General features: G+C 45.3%; 1 protein-coding gene across 2 annotated transcripts in view; it reads left to right on the plus strand.

The window, feature by feature from the left end:
- Positions 1-17,270, plus strand: part of LOC147426174 (putative sodium/metabolite cotransporter BASS1, chloroplastic) — a 36,517-nt gene continuing 19,247 nt past the window's right edge. The window contains exons 1-2 of one of the 2 annotated variants that reach the window (XM_086497886.1): positions 1-637; positions 10,154-10,222. In XM_086497886.1, the coding sequence (XP_086354012.1) occupies positions 226-637; positions 10,154-10,222 (481 nt within the window). In that variant the 5' untranslated portion in view covers positions 1-225. Of the gene's footprint in view, positions 638-10,153; positions 10,243-17,270 lie in introns of both variants that reach the window. The other variant, XM_086497885.1, reaches the window with a different exon arrangement.

Consider the following 17,270-nt stretch of genomic DNA (forward strand, 5'->3'; position numbering starts at 1 on the left):
GCTCATGGCACGGGTTCAAACTGCACAATCCGCATTTTACATTCCAAATGTGCACAATGAGGTGCACTGGATTACCTAGAGAAACTCTGAGCCTGTTTCCAACACGCAGCTTTCTCCTCCGCGGCCACCTGTTTGGACTGAGCCATGCACAACAGTTGGCGACTTTTGATGTCTATTGACGTGCTTGTCCCTGAGTAAGAGCCAGAAAGCATCCCGGACCCATCAATGGATTCTCTGCTTAGATGCCGACCCACCTTAGCAGCTTCAGGAGCAGCAACAGCAAGCGCACCTTCTACCCGCCTTCCTCATCTACAATCTCAACCGTCTACTGCCCTTTTCTCTCGGCATGCTTTCTCAACCATCTCAGCGCTGGCCATTTCCTCTGTCAGTCCAATATTTGGCTTCTCTGCGCGTGGGACAAGCATAGTTGCTCTTTGCACGCCTTCCCAGTCTCCCCTGCATGACGATACGGAGGAAAATGTTGTTTCTGCACGCATTCCTGGCCTGCTTGAGCTCCTTTCCTCCGCTTTCCCGATTTGGGTGGCTCTCGCTTGTGCAGCTGCGCTTGCAAAACCGCAGGCGTTTGAGTGGATTAGGGGAGGTTGGCAGATCTTTGGCCTCACCATCACTATGCTGAGTAAGTACATCCTTGTCCTTCATGTGCATTTATGGTCTAGTGTGTTGTAAGTGTTTCTCTAAGTGGAAGTTACATTTGGGACTTTCTTAAGTTCATTTGTAGAATCCTCGTTGTCTGTGGGTTAGGTTATGAACGGTGGTTCTAACTCGTCTACTATTCAAGAGAATTTTGATGTAGAAAAATGCACATCCCATAGTTGCTGTGAGCCAGCTTTTGGTTGCCTGATAGAGAGGGGAGGATTAGAATAGTGGATGAGGTTGAAACAGAAACAGACGACAAAGTAGCATGAATAGTAAGCGGATAACATGCGACAAAGTAGCATGAATAGTAAGCGGATGAGAAGTAGTTGCTGTAAATGAGGCTATGTTAGGTGACAGTGAGGGCGAAGGTGTCACAAAATAAGACATCTAATTCATAGCGGACGTAGAGGTTCTTGGCCACTCAAATCCACTACTTGGCCTCCTTTCTTGCCTCTTGCTTGAGGTTCTTATTGATAGCTTCGACCCATCCGTTCTTCTGCGCATCGAGCATCTTCTCAATGCTCCCTGCGATCTACTCGATGATCTCTTCTTTGATGGCTTTCTTGTCGGTATCTCCCTCTCTTCTTTTGTCAGAAGGGTAGCAATAGTGTCTTCGAGAAGGGAGATTCTCTATTGGAGACTTCCTTTTTCCTCTTTCCATCTTCTCTCCCTTTTCTCTTGCTCGGGGAGAAAAACTATTTCGCTTCTCTCCATTCTTCTTCATCTCCTTCCTCCAAGCTTTCATTTCTATCTCCACTATCAAAATGCGCTTGTTTGTGAGCGCGAATTTTACCTTGCTAGCCATTGGTCTGAGTGGGGAAGACATTCTTCTCTCCCAGCTGAGAGAGAGAGAGAGAGAGAGAGAGAGAGAGAGAGAGAGAGAGAGAGCCTAAAAATAGCAGAAAGACACAAGCAAACCCTAAAAAATAGCAAGAAACACTTTTGAAACCCTAAAAAACAGTAAAATATAGTTTAGAAAGCCTAAAAACAGCAAAAAATGGTGGCGAAACCGTATAAAAACAATGTGGAGAGAGAGAGAGAGAGAGAGAGAGAGAGAGAGAGAGAGAGAGAGAGAGAGAGAGGATGCATATGCTGACTGCTCCAGAAGTTTCTAGGAGATGCGTTAATTCGTGAGCGCAATTTTGACACCAAAGAGACCCTTAGTCACATAATACATTCAGATCGAGAAATCTGAACTCATCTATCATGCTTCAGTATCGACATGGATATCCAAGGCGGATAGGATGAATAATGATTTCTTTGCACATTTCAGGGAGTGTCCCATGGGGGCTTTTATTAGAGCCTTGCATGATTTTGCAGACTGGTTGCACAAGCTTCATATTGTTTTGAGCATCTGTTTGTTGATTGACAACGTTATACATGCCAAAGAGGAGGTTTCGTCTCATGCTCAGTCAGTGGTTACGGAGCCTATGTGCCATAGTCACCTCTCACAAGTGATGCAGTGGTTGGTCTTGATGGTGCATCTTGTCCTGGAGAGAATGGGTTGACTTGATAGTTTTTCTTGCAATTTTGGGATGTGCTCAGCCCAATGATGCTTTCTGGATTTGTAAGGTGCAGCGGAATGAATGTTTGAACTTTGCTCAAGACGAGTGCCCCGAGCTGTGCTCAAGGTTCCTTTTACTCATGGAAGGGAGAGCCTTTTGTTCCTTTAGTGAGAGAGTGCAATGGACATAAACAAAGTGAATGGAAGTGCATGAGACCAAGAGATGGAGAAGAGAATACGACACCAGAGACGTAAAACCCTCCTCCGAAGGCCCCACTCTCTATGGTGAGAGCAGTCTACTTATGATTGCACAAATCTCTACAATGCTTGGACTTGCCGACGATGAGGACAACGACGAGACGGGCTGAAATCTGAAAACGCTTAAGGGCTGAGATCTGCAAATCTTTATCTGCTGAATTTTGACTCTTTGTCGGTGACGATGCCAATGACGACGGTACGACGACGACGCGCTGAAAACGCAGATGCCGAAATCTGCGTTTTCCGGGCTGAAAGTGTAAACTTCGCTGGATCTGACCGTGCGGTGAGGATTTGCTGTGGGAAGGTGAGATCTGCGAGGTTCGGGACTTGATCTGCATGTCTAAGGGCTGAAAACTGAAAACTCTGGTGGTTCTACTGATTCTGTCGTGGAGGAACTGCAAAACGCTGGGTGCTTTGTTGTCCCAAAAACGCTAGGGTTGAAATTGGTCCTGTTGTCGCCGGTGGTTCTGCAAATGCAAAACGCTAGGCTGATCTGGTGTGTCGTGATGACGCCGGGGCTGATCTGCTGTGCACAAAACGCCAAGGCTGATCTGATGCAAAAACGGTTGGGGGTCCTGTTGAGATGGTGCCCGTTGAACTGAGTTCCTGCTGCCTCTTCTGACAGAAAGTGCTAGCGCTAGGTTTGCTTATATATAAACTTAGCAAAATTGCTCTACCTACTTTCCAACAAAAGTCACTTAAAAATAATAAGTGAAAATGTCAAAAATAGGGAAGATAGGTCTATGCATTGTAACAATGCTCTTGATGGGATCTGATGGGAATCTGATGGTCATGCTGTGTGCAACCAGAGGATATGCATCTAATCTAAGTGTCTGGACATGCACGGTCTGCGAACAGACTCACAAAAGTGCCAGATCACTTTCTATTCTAGACTGACTTGACTGATTGAACCCTGGTCATGCTGTAGCTTGTCCACGGACACATAGGGTTGGATGTGTCACGTGACATCCCCTCCTTTTCAAAGTGAGGTACTAGTACCGAACTGTATGGCGTCGAGGGAGATCGCCAGATTGACTTGACTGATTGAACCCTGGTCATGCTGTAGCTTGTCCACGGACACATAGGGTTGGATGTGTCACGTGACATCCCCTCCTTTTCAAAGTGAGGTACTGGTACCGAACTGTATGGCGTCGAGGGAGATCGCCAATAGCATTCGGAATCCTGGAAGGGACTCTTTGCCGGCCCACTCTGATGTGTGGGTCGTGCAGTACTTGAACTTCATAAAGGTCTGCAACGCTTGCTTCTTTGGGCCGCGCCGATAGCGAACAAAGTCTCCTGTGGTGTTAGGTGCAGCGGAATGAATGTTTGAACTTTGCTCAAGGTGAGTGCTCCGAATTGTGCTCAAGGTTCCTTTTATTCTTATGGAAGGGAGAGCCTTTCGTTCTTAATAAGAGAGTGCAATGGACACACAAAGTGAATGGACACAGTGCAAGAAAGTGTATGAGAGTGAGAGAAGAGAATACGACACCAGAGACGTAAAACCCTCCTCCGAAGGCCCCACTCTCGTCGCCGAGAGTGGTCTACTATTGATTGCACAAACTCGTACAAAGTGGATGACTGTGGACTGATGCAATCCTAGGCTATGACGACGACGACGACGGGGATGGCGAGACCGATTTAAGGGCTGAAAACTGATGATTTCTAACTGTTGTCCAAAAATGCAATTGGTTGAAATTTGCTAGTTTTGACCTGCTATCCAAAAAGCAGTTGGCTGAAATCTGATGGGATCAAAAACTCTGTTGTGGGCTGCTTCTTGCGGGCTGAAATCTGATGGTCTTTAGGGCTGAAAATGCAGGTCTTTGTATGCTGAAATCGCTATGCCAAAATGGGGCGATTTGGGGATCTTGGAAACGCTAGAGGCCGGGACTGTCTTTGCTGAGATGCTTGATGAAAAACGCTACTACTAAAAAGCTATGGCGAGGTTGGCTGATGCTGAAAACGCCAAGGCTGAAGTTCCTTTGCTTGGATGAGAAAACGCAAGGGTTGAAATCGTCGAAGGCTGGGTCTTGTTGAGAAGTGTCTCCAGAGGGCCTGTTGCATGTGAATGTCTGATGCTCTCCTTCTTCTTCTGCCAATTAGTGCTAGCCTAGGTTTGCTTATATACAAACTTACTCAATTTGCCCTACCTACTTTCCAACAAAAGTCACTTAAAAATAATAAGTGAAAAATGTCAAAAATCGGCTAAATGCACTGGAAAATTTCCCTGAAGGATTCTGATGAGAATGCTTATGATCATGCTCTGTGCAACCAGAGGATATGCATCTACACTAAGTGACCGGACATGCACGGTCCGCGAACAGACTCACAAAAGTGCCAGATCAGTTCTAAGTCGGTCTAAATCTAGACTGACTGGACTGACTGAACCCTTGTCGTGCTGTAGCTTGTCCACGGACACATAGGGTTGGATGTGTCTCGTGACATGTGGCTCCTTCGATGCTTCAACTTCGTCTAGAGTCATGCTTCTTCTGTCTTCAAGAATCTCCACGGCTGAAAATTCCTGAAACCACTTCCAACACAAAAACATGAACATACCCATTCCATGTAAAGTGAGTGGAAAAAATCTTGTCTTCCTCAAAGACTGTGCATGCAATGTAGATGAACAAAGAGACGGAGTGCCAAACCGTTCACCACACACACGCAAACAATGAGATCGAATCTCTCTCTTATAATCTAAAGCAATCAACTGTAGCAATTGTCACATGACACATCCAACCCTATGTGTCCGTGGACAAGCTACAACACCACAAGGGTTCAGTCAGTCCAGTCAGTCTAGATTTAGAAGTGATTTGGCACTTTTGTGAGTCTGTTCGCAGACCGTGCATGTCGAGACACTTAGTGTAGATGCATATCCTCTGGTTGCACACAGCATGACCATTAGATTCCAGTGAGATCCCATCAGTAGCATTTTTACAGTGCATAGGCCTATTTTCCCTATTTTTGATATTTTTCACTTATTAGTTTTAAGTGACTTTTGTTGGAAAGTAGGTAGGGCAATTTTGCTAAGTTTGTATATAAGCAAACCTAGACTAGCACTTTCTGGCAGAAGAGGCAGCAGGAGCACCGCTCAACAGGCACCTTCTCAGCAAGACCCCCCAGCAAGGCCTAGCGTTTTTGCTACACAGCAGAGAGGCTAGCGTTTTGCATCAAGACACCAGATCGGCCGGCGTTTGTAGATTCCTGGTGACAACAGAACCAGAGATCAGCCTAGCGTTTTGCCTTTGCAGGACATCCGACGACAACAGATCTATTTTCAGCCCTAGCGTTTTTGGTTTGCAGATCAGCCTAGCGTTTGCATTTGCAGATTTCTGGCGACAACAGAACCACAAATCAGCCTAGCGTTTTGCCTTTGTAGGACATCCGGCGACAACAGATCAATTTTCAGCCCTAGCGTTTTTGGTTTGCAGATCAGCCCCGGCGTTTTGCAGATTCACCGCGACGAAACATCAAGGAACATCAGAGTTTTCAGTTTTCAGCAGTTAGCACCCGCAGTAGAACCCCCGAGCCTCGCAGATCTCACCTTCCCGCAGCAGTTCCTCGCCGCACGGTCAGTTTCCACAAGGTTTACAGTTTCAGCCCGGAAAACACAGATTTTAGCATCTGCGTTTTCAGTGCGTCGTCGTCATCGCATCGTCGCCATCGACATCGTCACCGACATAGAGTCAGAATTCAGCAGATAGAAGATTTGCGGATTTCAGCCCTTAGAGTTTCCAGATTTCAGCCGTCTCGTCGTCGTCCTCATCATTAAGTCCAAGCATTGCAGAGATTTGTGCAATCATAGGTAGACCGCTCTCGCCATAGAGAGTGCTCAGTGGGGCCTTCGGAGGAGGGTTTTACGTCTCTGGTGTCGTATTCTCTTCTCTCTCTATCTCTCAGTTTCATGCACTTCGATGCATAGTGTCCATTCAGTTTGTTAGTGATCATTGCACTCTCTCATTAAGAACGGAAGGCTCTCCCTTCCATAAGAAAAAAAAGGAACCTTGAGCACAGTTCGGAGCACTCATCTTGAGCAAAGTTCAAACATTCATTCCGCTGCACCTTACAACAATTCACAACGGAAATGCTCATGCTTGGTGCTCATACTTTCATGTGCTCTTTCTACAACCGTGTCGTGCCAAGGAAGAGACATGGAATGTGACTTCCTTGAATGCATACTTTTCAGCTTTTCATGAGAAATCCGCATACATCCGTGCTCATTCATGAGTGAAACGTGCTCAACGTACAATATGTCATGCCTAGGAAAAGGGATCATATATAGACGCGGACTAAAATATAGGAAACGATCACGAATGAAACACTCGAACAATGCGTGCTGACAAATCATTCGAACACATAGTACTTCCTGTGAGGGTTCTTTGGACCTAGGCTCGAGAGCCAAGACCGGTTCTTCTTGAGGGGGTTCTTGGGACCCAGGCTCAAGAGCCAAGATCGATTCTTCGTGATTGATCGAATCTGCAATGAGGTTAGCTTCACTAGAGAAAGTATCAACTAACACATCATCCTTGTGAACAATCACATCATCTTCATGCAACTCGTCATGCTTGTGAGAAATCACATCTTGATCATGCAAATCATCATGCTGTCAGTGTCATCCAAATCATCATGCTCATCATTATCATTCAAATCACCATGCTAATCATCATGCAAATCCTGTGTATCATGCTTTGGAGGAAGAAGAGATTGAGAGAGTCTCTTTTTCCCGAATCTCTTGCATCTGTGCCTGCACTTGAGAAAAGAATAGGACCAATGCGGCTTTCCTTTTGTTGTTCTCACGCTCCATTTCGGCTCTTCTTGCTTTGGCCTCCAAGCGTGCTTGCTCGCTGTCACGCTCTATGGCTGCCCTTCGTTCTTCGCGTTCACATGCTATGGCTGCCATTCTTTCTTCTCGTTCTAACTTCCTTTCCATAAACAATTGCTCCAACTCCTCCATAGGAGTTAGTGCAATCCTTGGCGTAGATGGGGAAGGGGGAGGGTCGGAAAAACCCCCCGGTGGGGAAAATTCTTCTTCGCCTCTCTCATGCTCATCACCTCCAAGCGAAGTATCCATTCCGCTTCGAGTGATGACCATCCACTGAAGTCGTGGGTTCTTGTGGGTTCTTGTGGTCTTGGGTTCTTAAGTTTACGAGGAACTTGGGTTCTTGGGGGTCTTGGTTCTTGGGGTTCTTGAGTTCTTGAGGTTCTTGCGGGTCTTGAGGTTCTTGAGGTTCTTCTTTCGCTTGCAATCTGTGTTAGAGAAGGATCTTCTCTTCACCCGATTCTGCTCTTTTCCGCGGGCGCACCCCTTGGCGGCCTTGTGCTCACACCAAGGTTGCTTTTTCCCACCTCACGTCGATTGGCCGGCCGCTAAGTGCACGCTCCGCTCTCAATGAGTGAAAAGAGGCACAAGGGGAGGTTGGACAAGCCCTTCTTTCTGGGGTTTCTTGTCACTCTTCAAAAACACGATTAGGAATCGACACGCCCAAGCGAACTTGGGTTATAAAAAAAAAATAAAAATCTGTGGTTCTTGTGGTTCTTTCCTTGAGTGATACAGAACACTGCCGAAGCTCTGATACCAATGTAAGGCGCAGCGGAATGAATGTTTGAACTTTGCTCAAGATGAGTGCTCCGAATTGTGCTCAAGGTTCCTTTTACTTACGGAAGGGAGAGCCTTCCGTTCCTTTAGTGAGAGAGTGCAATGGACATAAACAAAGTGAATGGACACAGTGAATGGAAGTGCATGAGACTGAGAGATAGAGAAGAGAATACGACACCAGAGATGTAAACCCTCCTCCGAAGGCCCCACTCTCTATGGCGAGAGCGGTCTACTTATGATTGCACAAATCTCTACAATGGTTGGACTTGGCGACGATGTCGACGACGACGACGACGAGACGGGCTGAAATCTGAAAATGCTAAGGGCTGAAATCTGCAAACCTTTATTTGCTGAATTCTGACTCTATGTCGGTGACGATGCCGACGACGACGACGCGCTGAAAACGCAGATGCTGAAATTTGCGTTTTCCGGGCTGAAACTGTAAACTTCGTTGGTGACCGTGCGGCGAGGATCTGCGGCGGGAAGGTGAGATCTGCGAGGTTCGGGACTTGATCTGCGGTGTCTAAGGGCTGAAAACTGAAAACGCTGGTGGTTCTGTTGATTCCGTCGCGGAAAAACTTCAAAACGCTAGGTGCTCTGCTGTCCCAAAAACGCTAGGGCTGAAATTGGTCCTGATGTCGCCGGTGGTTCTGCAAATGCAAAACGCTAGGCTGATCTGCTGCGTCGTGATGATGCCGGGGCTGATCTGCTGTGCACAAAACGCCAATGCTGATCTGATGCAAAAATGCTAGGTCTTCTGTTGAGAGAAAATGCTAGCCTGGTGGGGGTCCTGCTGAGAAGGTGCGTGTTGAACTGAGTTCCTGCTGCCTCTTCTGCCAAAAAGTGCTAGCGCTAGGTTTGCTTACATACAAACTTAACAAAATTGCCCTACCTACTTTGCAACAAAAGTCACTTAAAAATAATAAGTGAAAAATGTCAAAAATAGGGAAAATAGGCCTATGCATTGTAAAAATGCTCTTGATGGGATCTGATGGGAATCTGATGGTCATGCTGTGTGCAACCAAAGGATATCATCTAATCTAAGTGTCTGGACATGCACGGTCTGCGGACAGACTCACAAAAAGGCCAGATCACTTCCTATTCTAGACTGACTTGACTGACTGAACCCGGGTCATGCTATAGCTTGTCCACGGACACATAGGGTTGGATGTGTCATGTGACAGGATTACAACACATTTTCGACACAGGAGAGATGACTTCGGGGCTTATTTCTCTTTTAGAAAAAGGCGGAGATGCATCATTCTTCCGACATTGGAGTTTGATCACTCTCGTCTTCTGTGTATAAAATCTTTGCTTGCAAGATTAGTGTGCGTTCTTGGCCTGATCTCATCCATGCTTCACATATAGGTTTTGTACATCGATGGATTTTGGACCACATCCTCACATTTTATGAGGCAGTTGAATGGGCACGGCAGTCAGGACAGCCGGTAGCTATCTTGCTTCTTGATTTTGAGAAGACTTATGATAGAGTTGATTGGGGTTTTATGGAGGGCACTGTATAGAGGATGGGTTTCACTCACAATGGATTAGATATGTTGTTGCGTTATATCGTACTGCTTCTAGCGCTGTCATGTGAGGCACATCTCTTGGCTGAAATCTGCGGAGACTTGGTTTTACTTCTTGTCACTTTTTGGCTAATGAGACCCTTAATTCTTTTTCTATACCAGCTTTATGGCCTAGAGTTGCACTTCTTTCTTAAAAAGGGGAGCCTTGTTGCATATCGGCTTCATTTAATAAACTGAGGAAAGCATTTTCAACACTACCATGTTCTTATAGAAGTGTTCATGTCAAGTCTTGCTTGATGGTTTAGAAACAATTTCTCTGCTTATTTATGCTTTATGGAAGGTGAAAAGAATCTTTTGGGTCTTCTCATTCACATATTTACACTAGCATACTTCATTTGTGAAAGATTTTGATCTGTTTTTTAGAGTTTTGTGTTTGTAAATTATGACTTTTAGAAACAGTTTCTTTGCTTATTAATGCTTTATGGAAAGTGGATTGTTTTTTTTCAGGGTCTTCTCTCTCACACATTTACAGTATAGTACTTCATTTGTGAAAGATTTTGATCTGTATTTTAGCTTGTTTGTGTTTGTAAAGTATGACCTTTTCTCTTTTCTTATCAGGTATGGGAATGACACTGTCGTTTGATGACTTCGGGGCTGCATTTGCTATGCCAAAGGAGCTTCTTGCAGGTGTTTTGCTTCAATATACGGTATTTGTTGTTGTCTTTGCTATGGTAGCATCATACTTTTCAAGCATGCTTATTCTGTTGTCTATTTAGGCCATTGGCTGGTCTAGTTTTACTTGTACATGGTGAAGATTGGACTCTTCATAATGTAGTTGCAACCCATATACACGCACAATTAAATCGAAATGCTATTATGGTAAGAGCTTTATTGTAAGTGACTTGCATGGTTGGCTTCCTGTGCCATGCAGACAGTTGTACAATTTTTAAAACCCAAGTAATCTTGGAGGAGTTTGCCTGTTCATAAGACTCCATTGTCCCAATACATCCATTAGCGATTTGCCAAACCATGGATGACCCACTTGCATAACTTGTGTACCTTTTAGGCATCAGGGTGCTTGTAATATTTTTAGCTATGGCTACAAATGAATGAAATGATTTCTGTGCACACAAAATAGAATTATTCATTTATTGGTACCCCCCATTAATAATTTAAATGAACGGGTAAATTTTTCGGTGCAATGTATCATCTGGAAATTTATCCGTGTCCGAATGGTATGACAAGTAGAACAATAGCCGGATGTAGTGCATAATAGATCAAAACAAGCACATGAATAAGGTGGTGTCCCCAATTCGGTGTCCCTAGTTCACTCAAGAAAGTTGCAATTTATATTTTCACTGTGGCGGCCCAAGAAAGTGGCTGGCCGGACATAGACTAAATACATTCCGGCGGGAGCCGACAGACTGAGTTGGGAGAGGAGCATGGAAAATAACAGGGCCCGCCGTCCACTTACTGCAGAATGGACAAAAACTCCCATCTAAATATATATTTTTAAAGTTTTAAGGTTTTAAAACCTTCTAAAAGTGGTTGGGCTAGTTTGAAACAGGCCAAATTTAATAAACAGTGAAATCTCAAACAGTAGCATAGAGTTGATGGTAAAACAAGCCAGCATTAGCAATTTTCGAACTCTCCCCCCCCCCCGCGCATGTAGCGCCATCTGGCAAACTTTCTTCTCGGCTTGGCTATAAGAATTGAAGCAGTACTTGTTGGGGAGGGTCTACTAGCAAAGCACACCCACCAGAGCTCTCTCTCTCTCTCTCTCTCTCTCTCTCTCTCTCTCTCTCTCTCTCTCTCCCCCACCAACAATTTCTAGCTCAGACTTATGATGGCCGTGTAGAACGTACGCAACTTGCGATGGAGGTGTCAGACAACCATTAAAGCTTGTGTGCGTCCCGACTCCCCACGAGGAATAGCCACACTCAGACAAGCGAAGTATTGGATGTCCGCTTAGTATTTCAGCATTCTATCGAATTTGAGTCGTTGATTTCAGCCAAGGCGCTCCCGTTGTGGTACCCCATAAGTGAGCAGATAGCCGCTCTCTAGAACAAAACAGAAATAGCCGCTCTCGGCTACAGGTATGACAAATTTCAACCAACTAGGTTCATGAATACATGCATTTTTATGCATCAGAATAGTCTCTCGAGATAGGGAACAATATAAACTCTTCCAATTTATGTGCTTGTAATAGTTCAGAACTAATAGAAAATCTCCTCAAGGGGGGGAACTAGCCGCGGGCTACATCTTCAGTGCTGTGTTCTTTTTCTGCATTGTTTTTTTCTGAGTATTATTTTGTGCGGAATCCTACGTGGAACAAATTAATTAACTCCAAAGTATTTAAATGCACGCTTCCGATTCTCTAATAGTGGTATTAGAGCAAGAACCTCTCTATTCCTTTCCTAATTAGAGACAATTCTTGGCAGAGACATATCTGTCATGGCAGTACAACCAGAAGAGCTTGAGCTCCTTATGAAGCAGATGGAAGAAGTACAAGTCGCTCTCCCTCAGGTGGTAGTGCAACAAGTGCTTAAGACCCGTGAAAAAAGGTGGAGAAGCCACCTCAGCATCTCCAAAAGCCGGCTCAGGAAATACCGCAGACTCGGGCTCCAACACAGTCCCAGAGGGATCCTGTAATGGGAAGTTCCCGTTAGCATGAAGAAGATCTTTCCTCCTCGCCTAGTTACTCTCCAATTATACTCCTTTATGAAGAACTTGGATAATATAGTCCCTGGCAAAGAGTTGCAGCTAGATCGAGAAGAGCTCATAGAGCAACCAAGGGAAGCAAAAGAACAAGACTTGGATCGATTGAAGAGTCGACACGGAATCCTTGTGCATAAAGATTCTAAAGCTATCTTCAAGAATCGGTCTCGACACCACAAGAAGAAGAAGAAAACATTCAAGGTTGGAGATAAGGATGTCAAATTCGAATCGTACAACGAAAGGAGGGTGGTCAATAAGGCTCTAGCTTTTATCCGTCAATTTGAAATGGCCTTTGTAGAAGGCAACTTCTCGGAACGATCCAAACTGTGCCATATTAGCATGTATCTTAAGGATACAACTAGCAATTGGTGGCTTACTGTAACCGGCCCGTAGGGCGGTAGACTTTGGCTTCCACCCGAAATTCTTTACTTTAAACACTCATAGAGAGAACTTTGGAAAGGTAACCTGCAACGGGAATTAACACTTAAAGCACACACACGGCTCGGAAGCTAGAATGCTCCGAGCATACGCGGACAACCTATAGGCCCCAAAATTGGCTACCCTTTTGGTATTTCTTTATATTTTAAGAGGGTAAATTACAAGAAGAGTTTTTGGAATTCTTTATGTGTATCGAGCTAGATACCACCTGTTTTGGCGAAATTTCTGCAGCATAACAATCCCAAAACTTGCCCAAAACCAATTCCCTTGTTGGAACTCGCTTCCACTGACATAAACCCTCTGATTTCTGCCCAAAAACAGTAAATTCAGCACGCTGTATTTACTGTTTTTGCTCTTTTTTTTAAGACCTTAAGCGTCCCTAAACTGTCCTCTAACAGTGGGGCACTGTTCCCAATGGTTCTGGCATCCGTATGGCTGAAAAACAGTCCAAATTCAGCGCATAACGAGCACTGGAAACGCATCTGTATGGTGAGGTTATCACCCTCTCTGGTGCCTGCTTTTGGAGCAATAGTTAGCTACTCCTATTCCTGCTCCAAGAGGCTCTTGCCTCAGCAAAAGACGCATATGACCACACAGCTATACATGAGTCAAATGAAGAGCCCTCTTGTGGGGCATCACATTACTGCACGTAGGGGGGAGAGAGCGTAGTGTAGGGTGTGTAGGACATGACTTCTTGCACTACACTGTACATGAGAGGGAAAGCTTGCAGTCAATAGCTTTTAAGCTGTGACAAGCTTGCAAATGAGGCCTTCCCAGGTAGAAATCGAGCGCCCTCTTCTTTTGCATGAGGAAAATGCACCAGAAAGTACCACTTGGCACATTTACAGGCAATTCCCCTTGTTGGGCTTCCCGCTTAAAAATCTGTTGGGCTTCCAGAAAGTACCACTTGGCACATTTACAGGCAATTCCCCTTGTTGGGCTTCCTTCTTTTGCATGAGGAAAATGCACCAGAAAGTACCACTTGGCACATTTACAGGCAATTCCCCTTGTTGGGCTTCCCACTTAAAAATCTCCCGACTGGTTGCCCAGTTGACTTTGTAGCAGAGCTCTAAAATGTTACCCTTGTCATTCCGGAGGTAATGACGCAAACAAATTTTATGGTCCAAAATAGCAGTTCCCTAAATTTTAGGGGATGCTTCCGTTGGACTCCCACTAGTCATCCGACCATCTATCCCCACTAGAACCGCATTCAAAAATGCAATGTGGCCGAGCTGTCGGGTACTTTCCCTCGGTGACCCCACCTTGGTACTATGCCTTTATTGAGTTCACTTCCTAGTATCCACCAACTTGCTAAGTGCGACGGGGGGACCTACATGATCTTGAACTGAGCCTAGACATCCTCTTACTATACGAGTTCCTGTGCCGACCAATTTCCTGTCTGCGGGTGAAACTACTTTAACTTTTCTGTCCTTATGTGCCAAAACTTGCTCAAGTACTAGGATCTCATCAAGTTCCTCAACTTTTGGCTGATGCTCATCTGACATGTCTTCTGGCACATCACCCACGAAGGGTCTTAGAAGACTCACATAAAATGCATTATGAATCTTCCACGCATTAGGCAATTTCAGCCTACAAGCCACATCGCTGATCTTATCAAGCACTTGAAAAGGCCCATAGTAACGCATGCTGAGCTTAAGAAAGAGCCGTTCCTTGCCCTTCATCTTCTTTAACCTTGCCTTCTCAAACCTTAACAGAACCCAATCACCAAGTGACAACAACAATTCACGACGGTGACGGTCAGCAACCTTTTTCTGCTTTGCTTGGAGTCTTCTCCAAGGCAACTTTAATTTTCTTGTACATTTCATCCATGTTCTCAACATATTGATCCATCTCAAAGATCTTGTTCTTTGTATGCTAAATGGGAGGAACCTTTTTGCCGCCTTCAACAATCTCAAAAGGTGCCTTACGAGTCGACGAATGCACTGTATTGTTGTACGCATACTCAAGCGTAAGCAAATACTGTTCCCACTTGCCCTTATTATCTGACACATAGCATTTCAACAGATCCAAGACAGTAGAATTAGCCTCTTCTGACTGTCCATCAATTTGTGGATGAAACGAAGACGAAAACTTGAGCGTAGTCCCCGCGTTCTCAAACAATCCTCTCCAAAGCAAACTTGTCATGCGAGGATCACGATCACTAACAATCGATTGTGGCATACCATGGTACTTAAACACATTGTACATGAACAAGCGTGCCATCTGATCAATGTTTATCTTCCTTTTGATAGGGATAAAATGGGTCTGCTTGCTGAACCTGCAGATAATGGTCCATATACCATCATTCCCTATTGGGGTTCTTGGAAGATCAAAGACAAAATCCATAGCAATGCTTTCTCATGGCTTATCCAGAATCCGCAGTGGTTGTAACAACCCTGGTACCTTTTGCCTGTCAAACTTGACCTTTTGACAAATCAGGCATGCTTGCACATAGGCATCCACATGTCTCTTCAAGGCAGAAGTGATAGCTGAAGCAGCTACAATAGGGACAGACTCCCGTTTGAGCTTTACATCCAAAACATGAGTTTTGCTCCTATGTTGAAAGGTGATCGTCCTGCGAAGACATCCAACACGCTATGTACTTTGAACATCCACGGAATTCCAAGTAGCGCATCACACCCTTTCAATGGCATGATATAAAATTCTTCTGTGTCTACATGTGACTGAATATGCAGACACAGCTTTCCAATAATGGGAGTAACACACTCTGAGTAGCCAGGACATGCCAACCCTGCCTTTGCCGTGTGCCCCGTCTCTTCATCTTTGATGCCCAGCTTCATAGCTAACTCTGGTGAGACAAAGTTTGCTTTGGCACGTGGATCAAAGAAGATGAGTGCTGCCTGATCTCTAACTTTACCCCATGCTCTGCATTACTCGCTAGCATTTGTACTGGGCTTGTCACCCACCATATATGGCACCAAACCTGTCGTGGGTTTAGGCTTCTTGCCTTTCTGGTCCTCTTTTCATCTGAGTTAGTTGGTCTTTTCCTTTGTGGACAATTTGTAGCAAAGTGACCATGCTGCTCGCATATAAAGCATTTATTTTCAGCCATTAAGACCTTCTTTTCCTCAAGCGACTTACGCACAAAAGGCTTCCTTTTCTGTTTCTTTGCCTGTGCTCCAGGAGTCCTGGTTGAGTCCTTATCCTTGTTGGCCTTTTCTAACCCATGTGACGCCTCAGGAGCCCTTTTCACAAAGGGCTTCTTTGCTGAATTTTTCTTCTGTTGCCCTCCTTTTTCGTTGCTCGGAAACCACTGAGAGTAACGCTTTACAAAACCTCCGATTGTACTCCAGCAAGATCTTACAAGTAGCCGAAGTAAGCTGGTGCCAATTTGTCATGACGTCGGCTTCAAATTCATTTGACAGCCAAGCAGATGCAAACATTTTCTTGAAGTAGACCCATGTGGCGAGTGCTTGTCCTTGCATTAGCAATGTCGTCCACCATGTAAGCGCATTGTCTTTCAAGAAAGTGGCAAGTTTCCTGACCTTAGAGGCCTCTGTAAAATTCCCTCTTGCATAAGCTGTATCAAACTGTTGGAGGAAAGTAAGAGACTTTCCCTTATCCTCGAAGCCGCTGAAAGTGCTAAACTTTATAGCTGCACCACCTTCATTGTAAGCTTTCAGCTTTTCCAATGCCCCCAAATTGTCATAAGGAATTGTCTGCAACATGGGGACTGTAGTAGGGATCATTGCGTCATAGGTGCCATATCTGGCTGCTGTCCAGAAAAACCAGCCATGCCAAAATTACCCGGTGGCACCCCAAATTGGCTCTCTGGTTGCTCTAAAAACCTTTCTGCATGTCGATGCTACCATACATGGGGTTTGGCATCATACCTTGCATACCCCCAAACATTGCTCTTGGCATGTACGGCTGGTTTCCAGGCGCATAACCAGCCATAATCTAGAACACAGGTCCACCCTCAAAATACCCAAGATGTACCGTGGGTGGTGGAAAAACTGGATGCATTGCTTGGTAACCAGTTCCCTGTCCATTCAAGATAACATGCGGGCTCTGAAAGGTGGCGGGCTGAACTGACATAGCCTGTGGAATAGGTGTCCTAACCACCGGTTTAAGGACGGGAGGAACCTGTTTTGGAGCCCCTGACTCCGCAACATGCGAGTGCTTCCTATCTTGCTGGGATGCATGAAGTACTTTGGCTTGAGCCTCAACAAGCTCTGTTCGTGGTGTAGGTTGGCTATTTTGTTGTGGCACTGGTGGCGCTTGCAAGAACTCCATAAACCTTGGGTTCTGCACCAATCGCGAAAACACATTCACGGCGGCAACTAACTGAGTCTTGAACGCCGCCAAGTCATAAAGCCCTCTACTAGAGGAGCATTCTCAGTAGGAAAAGGTGCAGATGGGGGTGGCCGTGAACTCTCGCCAACCTCAAACACCATAGGAATTTCCTGCCTGTCCTGCGGAGAGGAACCCTCTTCCATAATGCCTTTCCCATTGTTGGCCATAGTGTAATCCCGTGTTCCTGTACTCTGTGTCTTTACCCAAAACAACCGAGGCTCACTTCTTGAAGAAAAAGTGATTTATGTCCCGGCAACGGAAC

This window comes from Adiantum capillus-veneris, chromosome 24 (assembly GCF_014529385.1).
Source record: "Adiantum capillus-veneris isolate H3 chromosome 24, ASM1452938v2, whole genome shotgun sequence".
NCBI lineage: Eukaryota > Viridiplantae > Streptophyta > Polypodiopsida > Polypodiales > Pteridaceae > Adiantum > Adiantum capillus-veneris.